Raw genomic sequence first — 17121 nt, 5'->3', positions numbered from 1 at the left:
CCATGTTTCGTAAGGCTTTTTTTTTTTCATAAAAAAATGACCATGTATAGTAAGGCTTTTTTTTCCGACAAAAAAACGACCATGTATAGTAAGGCTTTTTTTTCCGACAAAAAAACGACCATGTATAGTAAGGCTTTTTTTTTTCTGACAAAAAAAACGACCATGTATAGTAAGGCTTTTTTTTCCGACAAAAAAACTACCATGTATAGTAAGGCTTTTTTTTCCGACATAAAAACGACCATGTATAGTAAGGCTTTTTTTCCGACAAAAAACCGACCATGTATAGTAAGGCTTTTTTTTCCGACATAAAAACGACCATGTATAGTAAGGCTTTTTTTTCCGACAAAAAAACGACCATGTATAGTAAGGCTTTTTTTTCATTAAAAAATGACCATGTATAGTAAGGCTTTTTTTTTTCATAAAAAAATGACCATGTATAGTAAGGCTTTTTTTTCCGACATAAAAACGACCATGTATAGTAAGGCTTTTTTTTCCGACATAAAAACGACCATGTATAGTAAGGCTTTTTTTTCCGACAAAAAAACGACCATGTATAGTAAGGCTTTTTTTTCCGACAAAAAAACGACCATGTATAGTAAGGCTTTTTTTTTTCATAAAAAAATGACCATGTATAGTAAGGCTTTTTTTTCATAAAAAAATGACCATGTATAGTAAGGCTTTTTTTTTTTTTTCATAAAAAAATGACCATGTATAGTAAGGCTTTTTTTTCATAAAAAAATGACCATGTATAGTAAGGTTTTTTTTTTTTCATAAAAAAATGACCATGTATATTAAGGCTTTTTTTTCATTAAAAAATGACCATGTATAGTAAGGCTTTTTTTTTTTTCATAAAAAATGACCATGTATAGTAAGGCTTTTTTTTTTCATAAAAAAATGACCATGTTTCGTAAGGCTTTTTTTTTTTTCATAAAAAAATGACCATGTATAGTAAGGCTTTTTTTTCATAAAAAAATGACCATGTATAGTAAGGCTTTTTTTTCCGACATAAAAACGACCATGTATAGTAAGGCTTTTTTTTCCGACAAAAAAACGACCATGTATAGTAAGGCTTTTTTTTCCGACATAAAAACGACCATGTATAGTAAGGCTTTTTTTCCGACAAAAAACCGACCATGTATAGTAAGGCTTTTTTTTCCGACATAAAAACGACCATGTATAGTAAGGCTTTTTTTTCCGACAAAAAAACGACCATGTATAGTAAGGCTTTTTTTTCCGACAAAAAAACGACCATGTATAGTAAGGCTTTTTTTTCCGACAAAAAAACGACCATGTATAGTAAGGCTTTTTTTTCATTAAAAAATGACCATGTATAGTAAGGCTTTTTTTTTTTCATAAAAAAATGACCATGTATAGTAAGGCTTTTTTTTCATAAAAAAATGACCATGTATAGTAAGGGTTTTTTTTTTTCATAAAAAAATGACCATGTATAGAAGGCTTTTTTTTTTCATAAAAAAATGACCATGTTTCGTAAGGCTTTTTTTTTTTTCATAAAAAAATGACCATGTTTCGTAAGGCTTTTTTTTCTTTAAAAAATGACCATGTATAGTAAGGCTTTTTTTTCCGACATAAAAACGACCATGTATAGTAAGGCTTTTTTTCCGACAAAAAACCGACCATGTATAGTAAGGCTTTTTTTTCCGACATAAAAACGACCATGTATAGTAAGGCTTTTTTTTCCGACAAAAAAACGACCATGTATAGTAAGGCTTTTTTTTCCGACAAAAAAACGACCATGTATAGTAAGGCTTTTTTTTCCGACAAAAAAACGACCATGTATAGTAAGGCTTTTTTTTCATTAAAAAATGACCATGTATAGTAAGGCTTTTTTTTTTCATAAAAAAATTACCATGTATAGTAAGGCTTTTTTTTCATAAAAAAATGACCATGTATAGTAAGGCTTTTTTTTCCGACATAAAAACGACCATGTATAGTAAGGCTTTTTTTTCCGACAAAAAAACGACCATGTATAGTAAGGCTTTTTTTTTTCATAAAAAAATGACCATGTATAGTAAGGCTTTTTTTTTCATAAAAAAATGACCATGTATAGTAAGGCTTTTTTTTTTCATAAAAAAAATGACCATGTATAGTAAGGCTTTTTTTTTCATAAAAAAATGACCATGTATAGTAAGGCTTTTTTTTAAAAAAAAAACACACACACCCAAAAAAAACAAAAACATGTATAGTAAGGCGTTTTATTAAAAAAAACACACAAAACGACCATGTATAGTAAGGCTTTTAAAAAAAAACAAACAAAAAAAACCAAACAAACAACAACAACAAAAACGACAATGTATAGTAAGTCGTTTTATTTTTGGAATAAAACGACCATGTATAGTAAGGCGTTTTATTTAAAAAAAAAAAAACACACACAAAAAAAAACCGACCATGTATAGTAAGGCGTTTTTTTGGGGGGGGAAAAAACGACCATGTATAGTAAGGCGTTTTATTTTTGTAAAAAAACGACCATGTATAGTAGGGGTGTGAATTGCCTAGTACCTGACGATTCGATTCGTATCACGATTCACAGGTCACGATTCGATTCGATACCGATTAATCCCGATACGAATGGTCACGATTCGATACCGATTAATCCCGATACGAATTTATAAGTCGATTGTTGCGATTTTTTTCCATTCAAATTTAGAAAATACTATCAGTAAATTTGTACATGTACACTGTAAGATTTGTATGAATATATTTATCTAAAACTTGAGGCTTATAACCGTGAGCCACTGTACACAAACAGTTTGCAATCTGTTTCACATTTGAACAGCATTAAAATAAAAATATTAAGGCTTAATGTGCCGTTCATATAACATTCTTCCATGCTCAAGGTGTGAATCCTAAAAAAAAAAAAAAAAAAAAAAAAAAAAAAAAAAAAAAAAAAAAAAATCGAAAAAAAAAAAAAATCGATTCTGCCGATTATTGAATCGATTCGAGAATCGCGCGATGTAGTATCGCGATATATCGCCGAATCGATTTTTTTAACACCCCTAATGTATAGTAAGGCGTTTTATTTTTGGAAAAAAACGACCATGTATAGTAAGGCGTTTTATTTTTGGAAAAAAAACGACCATGTATAGTAAGGCGTTTTATTTTTGTAAAAAAACGACCATGTATAGTAAGGCGTTTTATTTTTGGAAAAAAAACGACCAGGCGTTTTATTTTTGGAAAAAAAAACGACCATGTATAGTAAGGCGTTTTATTTTTGTAAAAAAACGACCATGTATAGTAAGGCGTTTTATTTTTGGAAAAAAAACGACCAGGCGTTTTATTTTTGGAAAAAAAAAACGACCATGTATTGTAAGGCGTTTTATTTTTGTAAAAAAACGACCATGTATAGTAAGGCGTTTTATTTTTGGGAAAAAACGACCATGTATAGTAAGGCGTTTTATTTTTGGAATAAAACGACCATGTATAGTAAGGCGTTTTATTTTTGTAAAAAAACGACCATGTATAGTAAGGCTTTTTATTTTTGGAATAAAACGACCATGTATAGTAAGGCGTTTTATTTTTGTAAAAAAACGACCATGTATAGTAAGGCGTTTTATTTTTGGGAAAAAAAATTCAAAATGAATAAGGCTTTTTTATTTTATTTTTTAAAAACGACCATGTATCGTAAGGCTTTTTTTTAATTTTAAAAACGACCATGTCATGTTTTTTAAATTCTTTTAACGGATGTTTCCCCACTGGCTTCTCTTGTGCATTACTCAGCATTTAGCATAGTTTCACCACAGTTTTCATCAAAGCATGTGAACGTCGTGTTTACCACACACCCCTTTTCCATTGCCATCACTCTTCCGCTTATGTGGTGGAATCAGAAAAACTTCAAAAGCCCAAAAACGGGACGACTAAACAGCCCTTCCGGGGAAGCACACCAAGCATGTCCTCCTTCCCAAGAGGCTGAGCATGTCCATACAGTTGAAGGTGGTCAAACTCAGAAAGACCTCATTGAGATTCTGCAGTTCAATGTGTTTCAAGTAATAAAGTCGGAATATATGATATGGAATGAAACACACCACCATGATGACGACGAAGGACAGACTCTTCATCTGAGCCCCAAAGTCTTGTTGCGACGTGCATCGCTCGCGATGCTTCCTGTATAAAAGGCGCAGGACGTTGGCTTGGAGCCCGCTCAGCACGACGGTCACCGTTATGAACAGCGTGCTGATGATGTAGTTGATCACCCTGGCAGTGGACTCGATGTTGTTGCCAAATCTAAAGCACTGAGAATGACTCTCGCCATTGCTTTTCCCATAGGAAAAATAGATGATGCAGGTGACGATGACCAGCACGATCATCCACACCAAGACGCTGGCGGCCTGCGCGTAAATCCTCGGCGAAGACGCCAAGCGCTCGGCCTTGCCGTAAAACATCAGGAGGCGCGTGACGATGATGACGACGTAGATGCCGAACGACACGTACATGTGGATGTGGACCACGCTGCTGACCACTCGGCACCAGCCCAAGCCGAGGCTCCAGCGCTGAGCCGCGTGGTAGTAGATCCTGAAGGGAACGGTGGCAAGGAAAAGGAAGTGTGCGAAGATCAGATTGAGGACGGCGATGGAGGTGGCGGATGATGTCCTGGACTTTATTATGAGGATCATAACGCTCAGGCTGCTGGTGCCGATGAGCAGAACCATCGTGTAGATGACCATCAGGAGAGTGTGGTACTCTTCTCCGTTGCTATCATCTTGGGGACTTGTGGTCAATGCGGTGGTTAGGTTTGCAGATGGAGTGGTGTGTGTCGGTTTGGAGGCCATCTGGAAGGAGATGGAACGGAATAAGGAGCAGTAAATGGCAACAGTGTATTGAATTGCAGGATAACTTGACATCAAGCAAGATTGTATTTTCAAAAACTACTGCATAAAAGTGTTCTGTTAAAGGTGATAAGACAAATAGTTCAGCATGAATTTTTTTAATTCATCATTTTTTATTTTACTTATTTTATTTTGGACTTTTATTGACTGTTTGTTTGTTTGTTTTTTAACAGTTGGTTTTAATGTGTATAAGAGTGCGCGGATCTCAATGTGCAGCACTTTGGAAATACTTGTTTATAAAATGTGCTACAGAAATAAAGTGGTTTGAATTTTACCGGATAGTTCCACCACTCTATAGCGACCATATCCTGTCTCCACATTCGAACCAAAACAAGATGTTCATAAATCTGACTTTGACACAGAGCAGAAAGTGGAAGAAACATTTTTGGATTCTCAAATTCAATTATTCATTCACGACAGTGTTGAAAACAAACTGTAATTTTAGTTATTAATAATGCAATTGTATCTTTGCAAATCTAGAAAATCCCTACAGTATATCGAATGTCATTTTTTTTTTTTATTAAATGCCGGGGGCCGTTGAAAAATGGATGACGGTCCACAAATGTTTGGTTATTGACCTGGCCGAGACTTCTCCGTGCATTCAACAGTGCCATTGAAACAAGAGTACAGAAAATTCAGGTTGACTCTCAGCTTAAATAAAAAATAATATCCTACTAAAATGAAGCAATAATAATAATAACAATAAAACTAACTGTATTATCCAACTAAATTCAAAATGAAATAAAAACGACCAATTTAAAAAAATATATATATCAAAGAAATTCAGGTATCAAAAGGGAAACATAAATTCCCTTCATCCATTTTCAAAAGTGCACTTCCTCAATACATGCAGGGGCGGAGCTTCAACTCTCCACCCTATGGCCACCCCACATCTAAGGGATTTACAAACACTAAAACTAATATCCTACTAAAATAAAGCAACAACAACAACAACAATAATAATAATAATAAGAATGATACCTGAATTTACAACTAAGTCAAAATGAAAAAAATCCTAAACTGCTCCAACCCTGCTAAAGACAAACAAATAAGCCTATTCACAAATCACAACTATGAATAAATTGGGCTCTTGAACCTAACATTGAAGTTTGGGATGTTTGTGGACATGGAAAAAACAAGAACTCAACCTCAGAATTTTAAGACAGACACGTTAACCGCTATTCCATCATTCATTCATGTTCCCTTCAAAAAAAAAATACAGTTGTTAGTTTTTGTGTAATTCTGCAAACTAAGAAGAAGACACTAATTACACGCACCTGTAGACCATGATTTCAATCTATCATGCTTTCCAAATATTTATAATCCAGCAGTTCATAATTGATCATTTCAATTGAAAAGGAACATGAAATGAGAGCTAATGGACGCCGAGCACTTCATTTAGTCTCACTGAATCAACATCATTACTGCTCTATGGATTTATTTTTGTTCAGAATTATGAGTGATATAGATATGATATATTGTATACAACTGTACCTTTGGGTCCATCAGCGGTTAAAGCATGTGAGATCTCCGTGTTTGTTTCCTCTGCTGCTTGGATTCACGAGTGATTGTCTACGGAAAAGATTGTCAAAATTAATAAACTCTCTTGTCATTATGTTTGTATGAAGTTGACGAAGGACTGCTTTCTCTTTGGTGCTGAGGGTTTTGCGTGCGTGCGTGCGTGCGTGCGTATATGTACAAACAGGTGATTACACAGAATGCAATCCAACCACAAAACACCACAGCTTCCTTCTCTCAACCAGCAACATTTTTGACCTTAATGTCCTCCTAAATGCAATGTATAGGTGAGATATTTAATAGGAGCCGCTTTAAGGTATTATCTAAATCTGCACGTTTTAGTTTGTCATTTTTATCAGCAGCTGACAGACCCAAAAAGTACACAACAATAAATGAGTTGCATTTTAGCTAAGTATGTCAATGGAACAGTCTGAATTATATTATAGGTCATTTATTGTCTTTTATTTATTGCCTGACAGTTTTTTTGTTTTGTTTTTTTTTTGGTGAGATTTTTAGCATTCTTTAAGTCTGCATTCACCCCCAAAAAATACAAATGTATTGCTTTAAAACAATGAAAGAAACACTAGACTTAACGTCAACAGCGGTTCTTAGAGGAAGTAAGACAAAAGAGAAGTAAGACAAAAGGGAAGTAAGAGATGTAGCAAGATGACTGACAGTCCAAAAATCAGTAAGCACTCGAGAGCCCTCGTAACACGCCAGGTTGCAGAACATACTTGAATTATTTCCATGCTCAATTGAATTCCAAAGGACCTTATCTAATTCAATCCAAACCAGTGTTCATTTAAATAATTATTCTGATGGCTCAAGTTTACTTCATGAACTTAATGAGGACAAGCACGACAGAAAAGTGAATTCATTCATTTACAGATTCAATTATATGTGATCATTAATATCTCACCACAATATTAGGTAAATAGTCGTAGTTTGATTACCTTATACAGATCCATAAAATGATTGAAGTATTGTGAACAGCTCCCAGGCAGAACAGTTGACCTCACTGCACGGTTCTGTAACAGAAACGGAATAATAACAGACAATATAAGCACATACAGTAACATTCATAAACACAGAATATGTGTTACATGCTCTGGTTTTCTTACCTTAGTTCACTTAAAAGGAAACTCAACTGTGTTTTCCGCCTTTTCAGGTAAGGCCTAACGTCAATTGGGGTCACACAAAGTAATTCAATAACTTAAATCACGTGCCAGGGACAACAAAGCCAGGTCTTGGTTATCACCACAAAACCATATACTTATTTTAGTATGGTAGAAAAAGAACATTCCTACATACACAGGATGAGGTGATGCAAACAACCAAACTTGAGTTGGGGGGGGGGGTAAAAAAAAAAGTTGGACATCTCTAATATAGGCCACCCATTTAGCTCTTGCAAATGAAAAGTAATCCTGTTTATATTTGCTGTATATTTCCTTGACTGTCTTTATGATTGCCGCAGTTGTGCTTGGACAGGCCACCGATGCCGTAACCTGAAAGTTTGACAATCAAGGACACTGAAGTTACTTCAAAAATGGTAAAAAGCTTTGTGGTTAGTTCTGGATTAAGAACTAGCTGTGTTCAGTAGCATTCATATTGAAGCTATATTTACTACTGCCACCTGCTGCCTCATATTTGTAAACTGCTTTTGAATGTGCATGTGTACCTAATATTGTGGCTTGAAAACAGATTTGTTTTTTAATTGATGATGCATTTGCTGTGTGCATTTAGAAAACACAATTACCAAATGTTTTTCAAGTAAAATGTAGTAAAATGATTTATGCAAAAACAATGAAATGCGCGTTTGTATAAAACATAATACATTTGTGTAAGAGCAGGCTGCTTATATTTTAAGCCTCTTCAACCAAGGAAGGAATCCAGTCTTCATTATTCTATTAAATATACTTTATGTGAAGAATTCAGACAGCTTTTATCATTCTTATCAATGCTAATGTCCCTCCATAACTATTTCCCCTTTGTTCATTTTTTACGTACATATTGTGGCTATAAATAAATACAAGCACGCCATTCTGAATATTTATACGAGTTGAGCTAGCATGTGCTGCGCTGTTGTTGTTGTTTTGTTTGTTTTCAGGGGAAGTGCATCTTGCGTCTCCGCCACAGAACGAGTCTTTGTGATGTGAGGATGTGCGTGAGGACACTCAGCACCATCAGGAAGATGGTCATCAACATGACGATAACATAGTGGCTTATGCTGTGCGGGACAAAGAGAAAACAAGTTGAACCTGTGTTAATAGCAAAAGACATCATAATGGTTGAGCCAAGTTACCTTGTGCCAATATCCAACCAGGAGCCGTAGTCCTGAACGAGAAAGAAAAAGTGCTGTGGAAAAGAAACATAAAATGCTTAGTTGAGATAAGGTAGGTAAGTACATTCATATACAACTTGTCGAGTTTTACCAGAGCCATCACGTCAGAGATGACCAAGACGATCAGAAATAAGCTGCAGATTGAAAATATTATTGCATTACTTGATATGATTTTCAAACACAACACAACAAAATTGGCTGTTGTGGTTCCAACTAAGCGGACAAAAATAAACTAATACGCACCTTCTCGATGACAGCTGTGTTGCCACTTGGATAGTCTCAAATGTGCACATTACGATTATGAATGGAATGATGACCTAGAAGAAAAAAAAAAAAAAAAAAAGGGAATTAGTGGTGACCTTTGATAGGAAAGCAAGTTGAAAAGTTCCTGCATCGTAACTCCACCTTCCACATCAATAACCCTCCCATGATGAAGGGATTGTAGACTGTGAGGAAACAATAGACAGACACTGGGTCAAAACTGAAAGAAAGAGAGAAAAGATTTGAGACAAATTACAAATGCACAATTTAATGACAGCCAGAGTTTCATTAAAATTGTTGCCTTATACAAAGCTATTCAGTGCCTTTAGCAGAGATATGCTAATTTAACAATGTGTCAATTACTGTGCTTTGTTGGTGTCCTTGTTCAGCTGAATAAACACTATATAAACACTGCATATACCTGTTAAGGGAGGCGATGTTCCCCGTGCCAAAAAAAGCTGTTATTATGAAAAAAACCTGAGGAAAGTTCGAGGTCAAGGGCAGCCATTTGGCAGTTGTTGCTATATTATTTGCCTTCACTACATTCGTGAAAGGATACAAAGAAATATGATCGCCGGATGTCATCCAACTTGAGCTGCCGAATTTTGGAGATGTCAATGTTGGCAGAGAAATCAATAGTGGAGAGCTGAAAGAGATTTTAAACAAGTGGGGTTCACACATTTTTGCTTACATCCATATCTTCTTGAAATTGTGCAATCAACATTTCTATTTATCATATGGGTCTTATTAGCATAATTAGTAATAGCATATACAAAAATGAACCGTTTGTTAATAAGACAAGACAACTTAGCCTATGTGTACGATTTTGGAATTTGCAGGGAATTGCACTGAATGTTGTATTAAATATAATTAATTTTCCGGGAGTCATCACTAATAAAGATGACTTGACTTGACTCACATGCTGTTGCCATGGCGACGCACTGTTTTACAAACAATTATGCAGTTTTTGAGGGTGGAAACTTGTGAAACTTTACATACACATCACACCTGGCATGAGAGATTTTGAATTTTTAACAACAAATTTTTAACAACTTCAACTGCATGTTACTGCCGGAGACCTACAAAAAAAAATATTTTGGAGTCATATGTTAAACCTATCAGGAAGGCCCCCTTTTTTACTTTAATTTGGAATTTTGTGCCATTGGGGGCTTTTACAGAGGTCATATTTGAACAAACTCCTCCTACCTGATCGTCTTCAAACTGAGTATTTCATGTAAAAATGTTTAAGACAAACAGTTATTGAAAGCTTTTTATTTCGTTGTCATGGTGATGCACTGATTGCAAAGAAATTTGATGGTGTTTGAGGGTCTAAACCTGGGCTAACACTGGTAACATTTTGCACGACACAAGGCCTATGTGTCAGTACCCAAATGTGCCACTACCCCAACGCGACCCTTGCTGCTCACAGCTGTAGTTTTGAACCAATCTGTTCCAAAATGTATTGTGTAGTCAAGAAGGAGACAATAGATCTCAAGGAAAGAAAAAGACAATATTTATACCTCTTGCCTTCCAGAGACGCCCTCAGCGATCACGGCTTCCTGTTCAATGTTGATCCACACAAACATCAACAAAGATAACACAGGAGGGAACAAGGCCTCGGCCCTGGGTTAGAAATTATGCATGTCATGTGATGATTTATTCACAAAAGAATTCCAACATATTGATATAAAGTTTTGGGTTCCAGTTAGTCTGACTGTGCCGCAATGCACACAATAAGTTCCATAAGGGAATGGTGGGATGTGAGCCCCAACTATTGATTGATGTTTTCTACTTCTGGTTGACACAATAGTTAATGTGAATATAATTGTGACAAATTATGATCATGTGACAGTGTATGCTATTTTACCCAGTGCTAAGCAGAAGGTACGTGGCTGTTAGCGAGAGGAACACGCTGAGAAGCCGATGAAACAGGCGTGTCGAGCTCATCAATGGAACAACTAAGGAAGATGCTGGAGAAAACATTTCGGTAAGCGTTTTGTTTTTGCTGGAAAACGCAACGCAAACGTGCGCTCCCGGTCACATGCCACCTACCTAACGTGAGCCAACTGGCGATCTGACTCAGAAGAGGAAGGCCCCGTTTCTGCTGCAGGCTGGAGTGCGTGAGGTACAGCACGTACGAACACAATGCCACATGCAGCATCTGTTCGGTGACACACATTAAAGTGTTCCTCACTTTAGCTAACTGCATTAACGCAAATACAGTCACGCACAGAACATCATTATCCGCGGTTACCTGTGTGACAAACAGCCGTTTATCACCAAGGTGCAATGATGTCCTGTTCCGTGACGACCAGAGGAAACAGGCAGATAGAAAGACAGTGAGGCCACCGGCACACACCCTAAGAAAATAAATAGGTTCCGACGTTATTTGTATTCTTATCAGGGAGATATTGATTTAACAATATGTTTCATTGTAGTGGATGTAGTTTTTTAATACACTCACACCAGATTTATGTTATGCTCTCTTCCCAGAACAGGCATCAAGGGGAAAGCAGCCAAACAAAGGCAGCCTAGAAACCAGTTCACTGAGCGCCACTAGCAAGCAATAAAGATCAGACAGAGCTCATATAAATTAAGTACACTCAAGGAACACGTGCACAATACAGGGTTTGAATTTAAAAAATAAAGTAGTGCAAACTAGCTAAAAACTGCAATGTGTCAAAGTTCCTTTAGTATTTACTGTATCCACCAACCTAACTTTTATAAGTATCCACTGTGACCACAGAAGCAAATGTGCATGATCTCACTTTCCATCCTACCTTAGCCTTGCCAAAAAGACCCGACAGCATCGGCCAAAGAGAGAGGAGAGCCAGACCCACAGCCAGCATGGCGCGATGGAAAAAACTCACCACCTGGAGGCAGTAGAGGAACAGTTTGTAACTATGACGCCTCATTGCAGTAAAACTTGATTAACTTACAATTTTAAAAACACCTTACCAGTAGTTCAATGCCGACTGCAACCACTACAAAGTAGCCAACACATTTCCACAGTGTCAGGGAAGACGCTGAGTGAATCAAGTCTCTTAGCGTGTTGGACCTGGAATGGAAATGTGCGATTCTGAATTTCTGCTATGACAAGCACAGCAAATGCCCTTTTTATATTATTCAAAGGACACTCACTCTTTCAAGACAGAGTACCACATAGGCACGGGCAGCAGGCAGTAAATATAGTATGTGAATGGACTTCTCTGGATGAGCAGGAATATGCTGATGGCCACCGTGACACACACGCACAGCCACATCAACTTGGAATCGGGTTTCTGTGGATGCAGAGGCCACACATGTAAATTAAAAACGTGGTGAGTGGCTCAAACTGGATTCCAACAAACCTGTTTGAGGATGTCGGGGTGCATGTTAAGGCTGGCGTGAGTCTTCAGAATAACGAGGAAAACGTACGAGGTCCACCCCACAAATCCCAGCACCACGCTGCAACCTAAGAAAAACCTGTCGTAGGTGTGGTAGTAACGTAGGCCTTCGAGGGCATCGGATATCAAAGCCTGGCACAGCGAGATCTAGATCAAGAACAATGCAAAGGAATTTCAAAACAAACAAAAAAAAACGACTGAAATGAAATACTGGAACCAAAATGTCAGCTTTGTGAAGACTACGCAGCCTTCCAGTTTACAATATTTATAACTGTGAACATTTTATTTGCCCATGATACTTACAGCATTTCCATACTTTTCCTGCTGAATCAGTATTCTTGCTTTCTGAATAAATTCTGCCTGCTTTTGCTCAGTCAGCCGTCTGATAAACAGGGAAAGCAAGACATCAGGTTTATGAAATTGCATTTTAGATACGTTGCTAGAGTGGTTAGTGGTGGTTCTGTGGCCATAAAGATAATAAAAAGATAAAAAAAAAAAAAAATAAATATGCTCAAGTTAATATCTCCAGTTTATTGTACTTACTTGTAAGGGGTAAAGAGACATGACAATGTTGTCTCTTTTTTCTGCTTCATTTTCACCTACGCAAACAAAAGAAAGACGTACAGGTGAATAAAAATACATCGTCATTGCCGTTTCTAAATAAAAAAATGCTAACATTGCATTAAATCTGATCAAATGTCCGTGATGTTTGTGGAGTCCCTCAAGGGCCAGTCCCGCTTTCCTTTCAAATGTTTTAGTCTTTTGTTCATGTATTTAAATTATATTCTTTTTAGTAATGCTGGCAAGCTACTTTTATTTTTTCTACTTTGCTTCTGAATGTTGCTAACCGTGTTGATGCGTGTCGGTGTTGCTTGTGTAGAGCATTTTGAGTTTCCTTGTGTATGAAACAAATGATACTGCCTTGCCTAACGTTGGTTGTTACATATCTGGTTCTACTACTATTAAATATTCATCACAGTCTATGATGTTCGTGTGTTTTTATTGATAAAAGACAAATGCTAAACATGTCATCAACAGCAGAACTCCAGACTGCCTCACCTTGAACTGCTCCAATATTTGAATAGCATTAGTGTACATGCACTCCGCTTTGAAGTGATCGCTGTTATTCAGGTAAAGGACAGGTAAAACACCCTGAAGACACACAAACATAATCACAACAATCTTTTAAAAATGAATACATGGAAAAAAAAATCACAGGAATCTTACAGGGCTAAAAAACTTGTCTGTTGCCTCAAAAGACAATGATGTACAAATTACTGTTTACATTCACTGGGCTATTAGTAAAGTAGCAACACTCACAACAGAGTTGACAGGAATGGGTACGCCAATTAGACATGCCATGAGAGGAGCAACGTCAGCCTGCAGTTTTAACACAGCAAATTTTTAGACATAAAACATTGCCCGACCACAAGATGTTATTTCATCATAGAGGTGTCTGCTAAAAACTACGGAAGAGGATTCGGGCCAGTGAAGACAAAAATGTTTGCAAGGATTCTCACTTTATTCTCAGAATTCTGACTTGAAAGTCAGAATTATTCTCCTGACTTTTAAAGTGAGAATTCTGAGAATAAAGTCAGAATTTTCACTTTAAAGTCAGAATTCTCACTTGAAATCTGACTTTAAAGTGAGAATTCTGAGAATAAAGTGAGAATCCTTCCAATTGTTTTTCTCTCTTCACTGGCCCAAATCCTCTTTCGTAAAAAAACGAACAAACAGACAAACAAACACTACATTCATTCATTCAGGACACCACACCTGATTGAGATCAACTCTTCTGAGGTGCTCCAGTTTCCAATCTGGGGTAAAAAATAGAAATCAAGAAATGACGTATCCATTAGCTCACTCAAAACAGTAGAACACATTCCGAACTTTTTTTTTTTTTTTTTTTTCAAATAAAGTGGTGAACAGTAATAGCTTTTTATGAGTGCACCTTGCAAATAGCCATCCTGGTAAAGTTGATCTTCAGTCACTTTGTGGGCTCCCTGTATTCCAGCCCCCCAAGCCACAAAAGGGGTGAGAGTCTCTGAAGTGTCACCAGCACCATGACTACCTAGAGACAGACAAATTTTGGATTAAAATGACATACGAGTAAATTAATTTGAGCTTCTTTTTTTTTTTTTAAATACCCCAATCGGTCATGCCGTGATCAGAAGTGAACAAAAAAGTTGTTTTGCCATCATTGCTGTAGAAGTCTTCAATTACAGAGACCAATTCAGATACACCAGCATCCACTAGGCCAATATTGTTTAGGTACTCTCTGCATGAAAGACAAGAAAAACATTGACGACGTACTACACTTTATTACAAAGGCTAGAGTAGAACTATTCATAAAGAAAACAAAAAACAAAACAAGAACTGACTTGGACTTTGGTTTGTGCGTATGTCCATTTATGTCAAGCCCCAACAGATGCAGAAAGAAGACATTCTTATCTTTAAGCAGGCTGGACATCAAAGTGGAGTTCGACTTTGCCGATTGAAAAAGTGACTGATAAAAGAAGGCACACGCAGAATCATTTTCTTTGGTCACTAATACAGCCAGAACAGAAAACTACACTGAAAATGGTGCTGATCATTTCATTTGTGGATATTACGAGTAGCGACTATCATACTTTGACTTGAGTGAACACCCAGCTGTCTAGCTTGGATGGGTCCGTGGGAGCCAAGTCCTGTTCTGATGCTGGGTAAGTGTGGGTGTACATATGATCTCCACTGGGCCCTGCAAGTATGTAGCGGGGACACAATTGCATCATGCTACATGCTACTGAGCGAGCCATAAAACTTATTTGAAATACTGTGGCCATGTTGAGAAATTCTGCACATCCTACTTATGACCTGACAGTATGTGCTTTACCTTGAGCAAACATGGATACAATATCAGGGCTGCCCCAGGACCACGTATATCTGCTCTGGTTAAACACGGAGTCAAACTCCACAGGATTGACCTTCCAACCTGATGACACACAAACAAACATTAGCTATGAATACTCATGAGTGCCACATGATATACCTTTTTATGTTACACAGTACACAACATACCTTTAGCAACAGCACTAACATCCTCATAGAAGCCAGCAATAAGAGCAACGTGACCAGGACGAGACTCAGTGGGAACACGTGTGTGGGAAATACCCCACGTACCTCTGTCCTCAATTACAGTTCTGTTAGCAGAAAACATAAGCTATTAGTGTCACTCACAAAAGTTTTTTTTTTTTTTTTTTAATTTCCAACCTCAAGTAAGGAGCTCTGGATGAGCCATTAGGAAACAGGGTGTAGAAGCTGTCTGCTCTCAGGCCATCTGCCACTATCAGCACCAGTCTGGAGGCAGGTGGATTCAACGGTGTGGTCTTGGGTGTCATCCCATGGACCAAAGGAGAGGTGAAGTAGATGTCAAAGATGGACATGAAGAAGACAGAATGGACTGTCAGGCCCACCACTAAGAAGGTGATCATCTTCATTTTGAGTTGTGTCAACAGTAGTTCAAGTCTGTAATGCAAGGATAAAGAGGGGATTCAGGAGACCCCTAAAAAGGCATGTTAGTTCACGGCAAGGCATCTTCTTATCTTTACGTGTAGCGACCAATAGTATAAAAAAGAAAACGGAATTTTCCCAAATTACGATTTCTGAGGTTTCGTCCCGACGCGATTTATAATAAACAGATTAGTGTAACTAGAAATGTTGAAAATTGTTGTAACATGTCCACGCCAAAGAAGTGGCTATTTATGTAATTCTTATTCTATAATCGTTGCAAATAATAGCCCACTATTAAATCTTACCTGCATATCAAATCTGAAGTCTTCGATCATTTCAACAAAAAAAACAAAAACAAAAAAAAGACTGCAAATGCGTTTTTAAAGGTCCAAGAACATTACCGCTGTTGGCTTCATGTTACAAAATATATCAACCAGGTCCTTATATGCGTACATTAAAAAAAAAACAGCTGCCGTTCCTTTCTAAATGAGATTACTGAAAGGACCATCCATGTACTTCCTACTTCCTGGTTGTGACGTAACCGTTTACGTTTCAAACACGTGAAGGAATTGTGGGAACTGCAGTCCTACTTAATTGACCCATTGGCGGCTTACTGGGACGAAGGAAGAGCACACACATTCTTCGAAAACACGTGGAAGTCTGCTATTGAACATAGCAAAACGCTGTTGAATACTAAAAAGAAAATAAAAAACACATTTAGGGAAATGGACGCTATGCAAGCAGCACTTTCGCGTCGTGACACACCTCATTGATCTGCGCGCCCACGAGGCTAAGCTAGTGGGGGCAAAGTGTCAAAGCATTCCATTTTTGAAAAAGACAACAAGACGGGGGGAAAAATAACAAGGATGCCTAAACATTGTGAGGCATACGGTTGCACACGATTCCATACAGTAAAATAAGGACACTGTAAAGCAACCTTTCATATGTTAGAATTGTTTATGCGTCCATCCATTAACGTCTGGGCATGGACACATACAAAAGCAAACACAAAAACAATTTTGAGCAGTTGTAAAACAGTTTGAATTCCATTTTTACAATCTAAATTTTTGTTCATGTACATTTACACCTGTTATTAAAAAAATCTCTTGACAATTCAAATCCGCTTTCTTATTTATTTATTTATTTATTTTTTATTTTTTTGCTGATATTGCACTTGTTTTAACCGCTTATAATATATTAACAAATACCAGAATTTGAAACTTCCTTTTGTCCTTTAAAAAATTAAAGGGGGTATAAAAATGGGGCATTTTTTAAAACACATTTA

General features: G+C 37.0%; 3 protein-coding genes across 3 annotated transcripts in view; 1 reads left to right on the top strand and 2 right to left on the bottom strand.

Moving 5' to 3' along the window:
• LOC144009098 (uncharacterized) overlaps positions 1-4417 on the top strand; it is a 268151-nt gene extending 263734 nt beyond the window's left edge. The window contains exon 22 of the mRNA XM_077508606.1: positions 4282-4417. The gene's annotated coding sequence lies outside the window, so the exon portion shown is untranslated. The remainder of the gene's footprint in view (positions 1-4281) is intronic.
• Positions 3873-6347, bottom strand: gpr141 (G protein-coupled receptor 141). Its single transcript, XM_077509718.1, has 2 exons — positions 6336-6347; positions 3873-4784 (listed from the first exon to the last, which is right to left on the bottom strand). The coding sequence occupies exons 1-2, from the start codon at positions 6345-6347 to the stop codon at positions 3873-3875; spliced, it is 924 nt and encodes a 307-aa protein (XP_077365844.1).
• On the bottom strand, positions 4743-16378 carry pign (phosphatidylinositol glycan anchor biosynthesis, class N). The gene is made up of 30 exons (XM_077508604.1): positions 16142-16378; positions 15597-15851; positions 15405-15526; positions 15220-15318; positions 14978-15084; positions 14729-14853; positions 14495-14625; positions 14299-14418; positions 14124-14164; positions 13668-13727; positions 13407-13499; positions 12891-12946; positions 12651-12729; positions 12312-12494; positions 12103-12242; positions 11920-12019; positions 11742-11834; positions 11426-11517; positions 11216-11321; positions 11014-11122; positions 10829-10931; positions 10482-10584; positions 9521-9607; positions 9383-9438; positions 9106-9181; positions 8944-9017; positions 8792-8834; positions 8662-8714; positions 7313-8586; positions 4743-4784 (listed from the first exon to the last, which is right to left on the bottom strand). The coding sequence occupies exons 2-29, from the start codon at positions 15821-15823 to the stop codon at positions 8463-8465; spliced, it is 2802 nt and encodes a 933-aa protein (XP_077364730.1). The 5' UTR covers positions 15824-15851; positions 16142-16378; the 3' UTR covers positions 4743-4784; positions 7313-8462.
• Positions 16379-17121: the final 743 nt, after the last annotated feature.

This window comes from Festucalex cinctus, chromosome 20 (assembly GCF_051991245.1).
Source record: "Festucalex cinctus isolate MCC-2025b chromosome 20, RoL_Fcin_1.0, whole genome shotgun sequence".
Lineage (NCBI taxonomy): Eukaryota > Metazoa > Chordata > Actinopteri > Syngnathiformes > Syngnathidae > Festucalex > Festucalex cinctus.
The sequence above is the reverse complement of the archived record's forward strand: the minus strand, read 5'-3'. Positions and strand labels throughout refer to the sequence as shown.

What these genes read in the sequence shown, in the direction of transcription:
- pign (XM_077508604.1), bottom strand. Translation starts at nt 15,823, where the DNA reads ATGAAGATGATCACCTTCTTAGTGGTGGGCCTGACAGTCCATTCTGTC. An exon ending in TCACGGCATGACCGATTGGG is followed by an intron (nt 14,419 to 14,494) that starts GTATTTAAAAAA and finishes GTCTGTCTCTAG; the next exon opens with GTAGTCATGGTGCTGGTGAC. An exon ending in ACACAGCTGTCATCGAGAAG is followed by an intron (nt 8,835 to 8,943) that starts GTGCGTATTAGT and finishes TTCAATCTGCAG; the next exon opens with CTTATTTCTGATCGTCTTGG.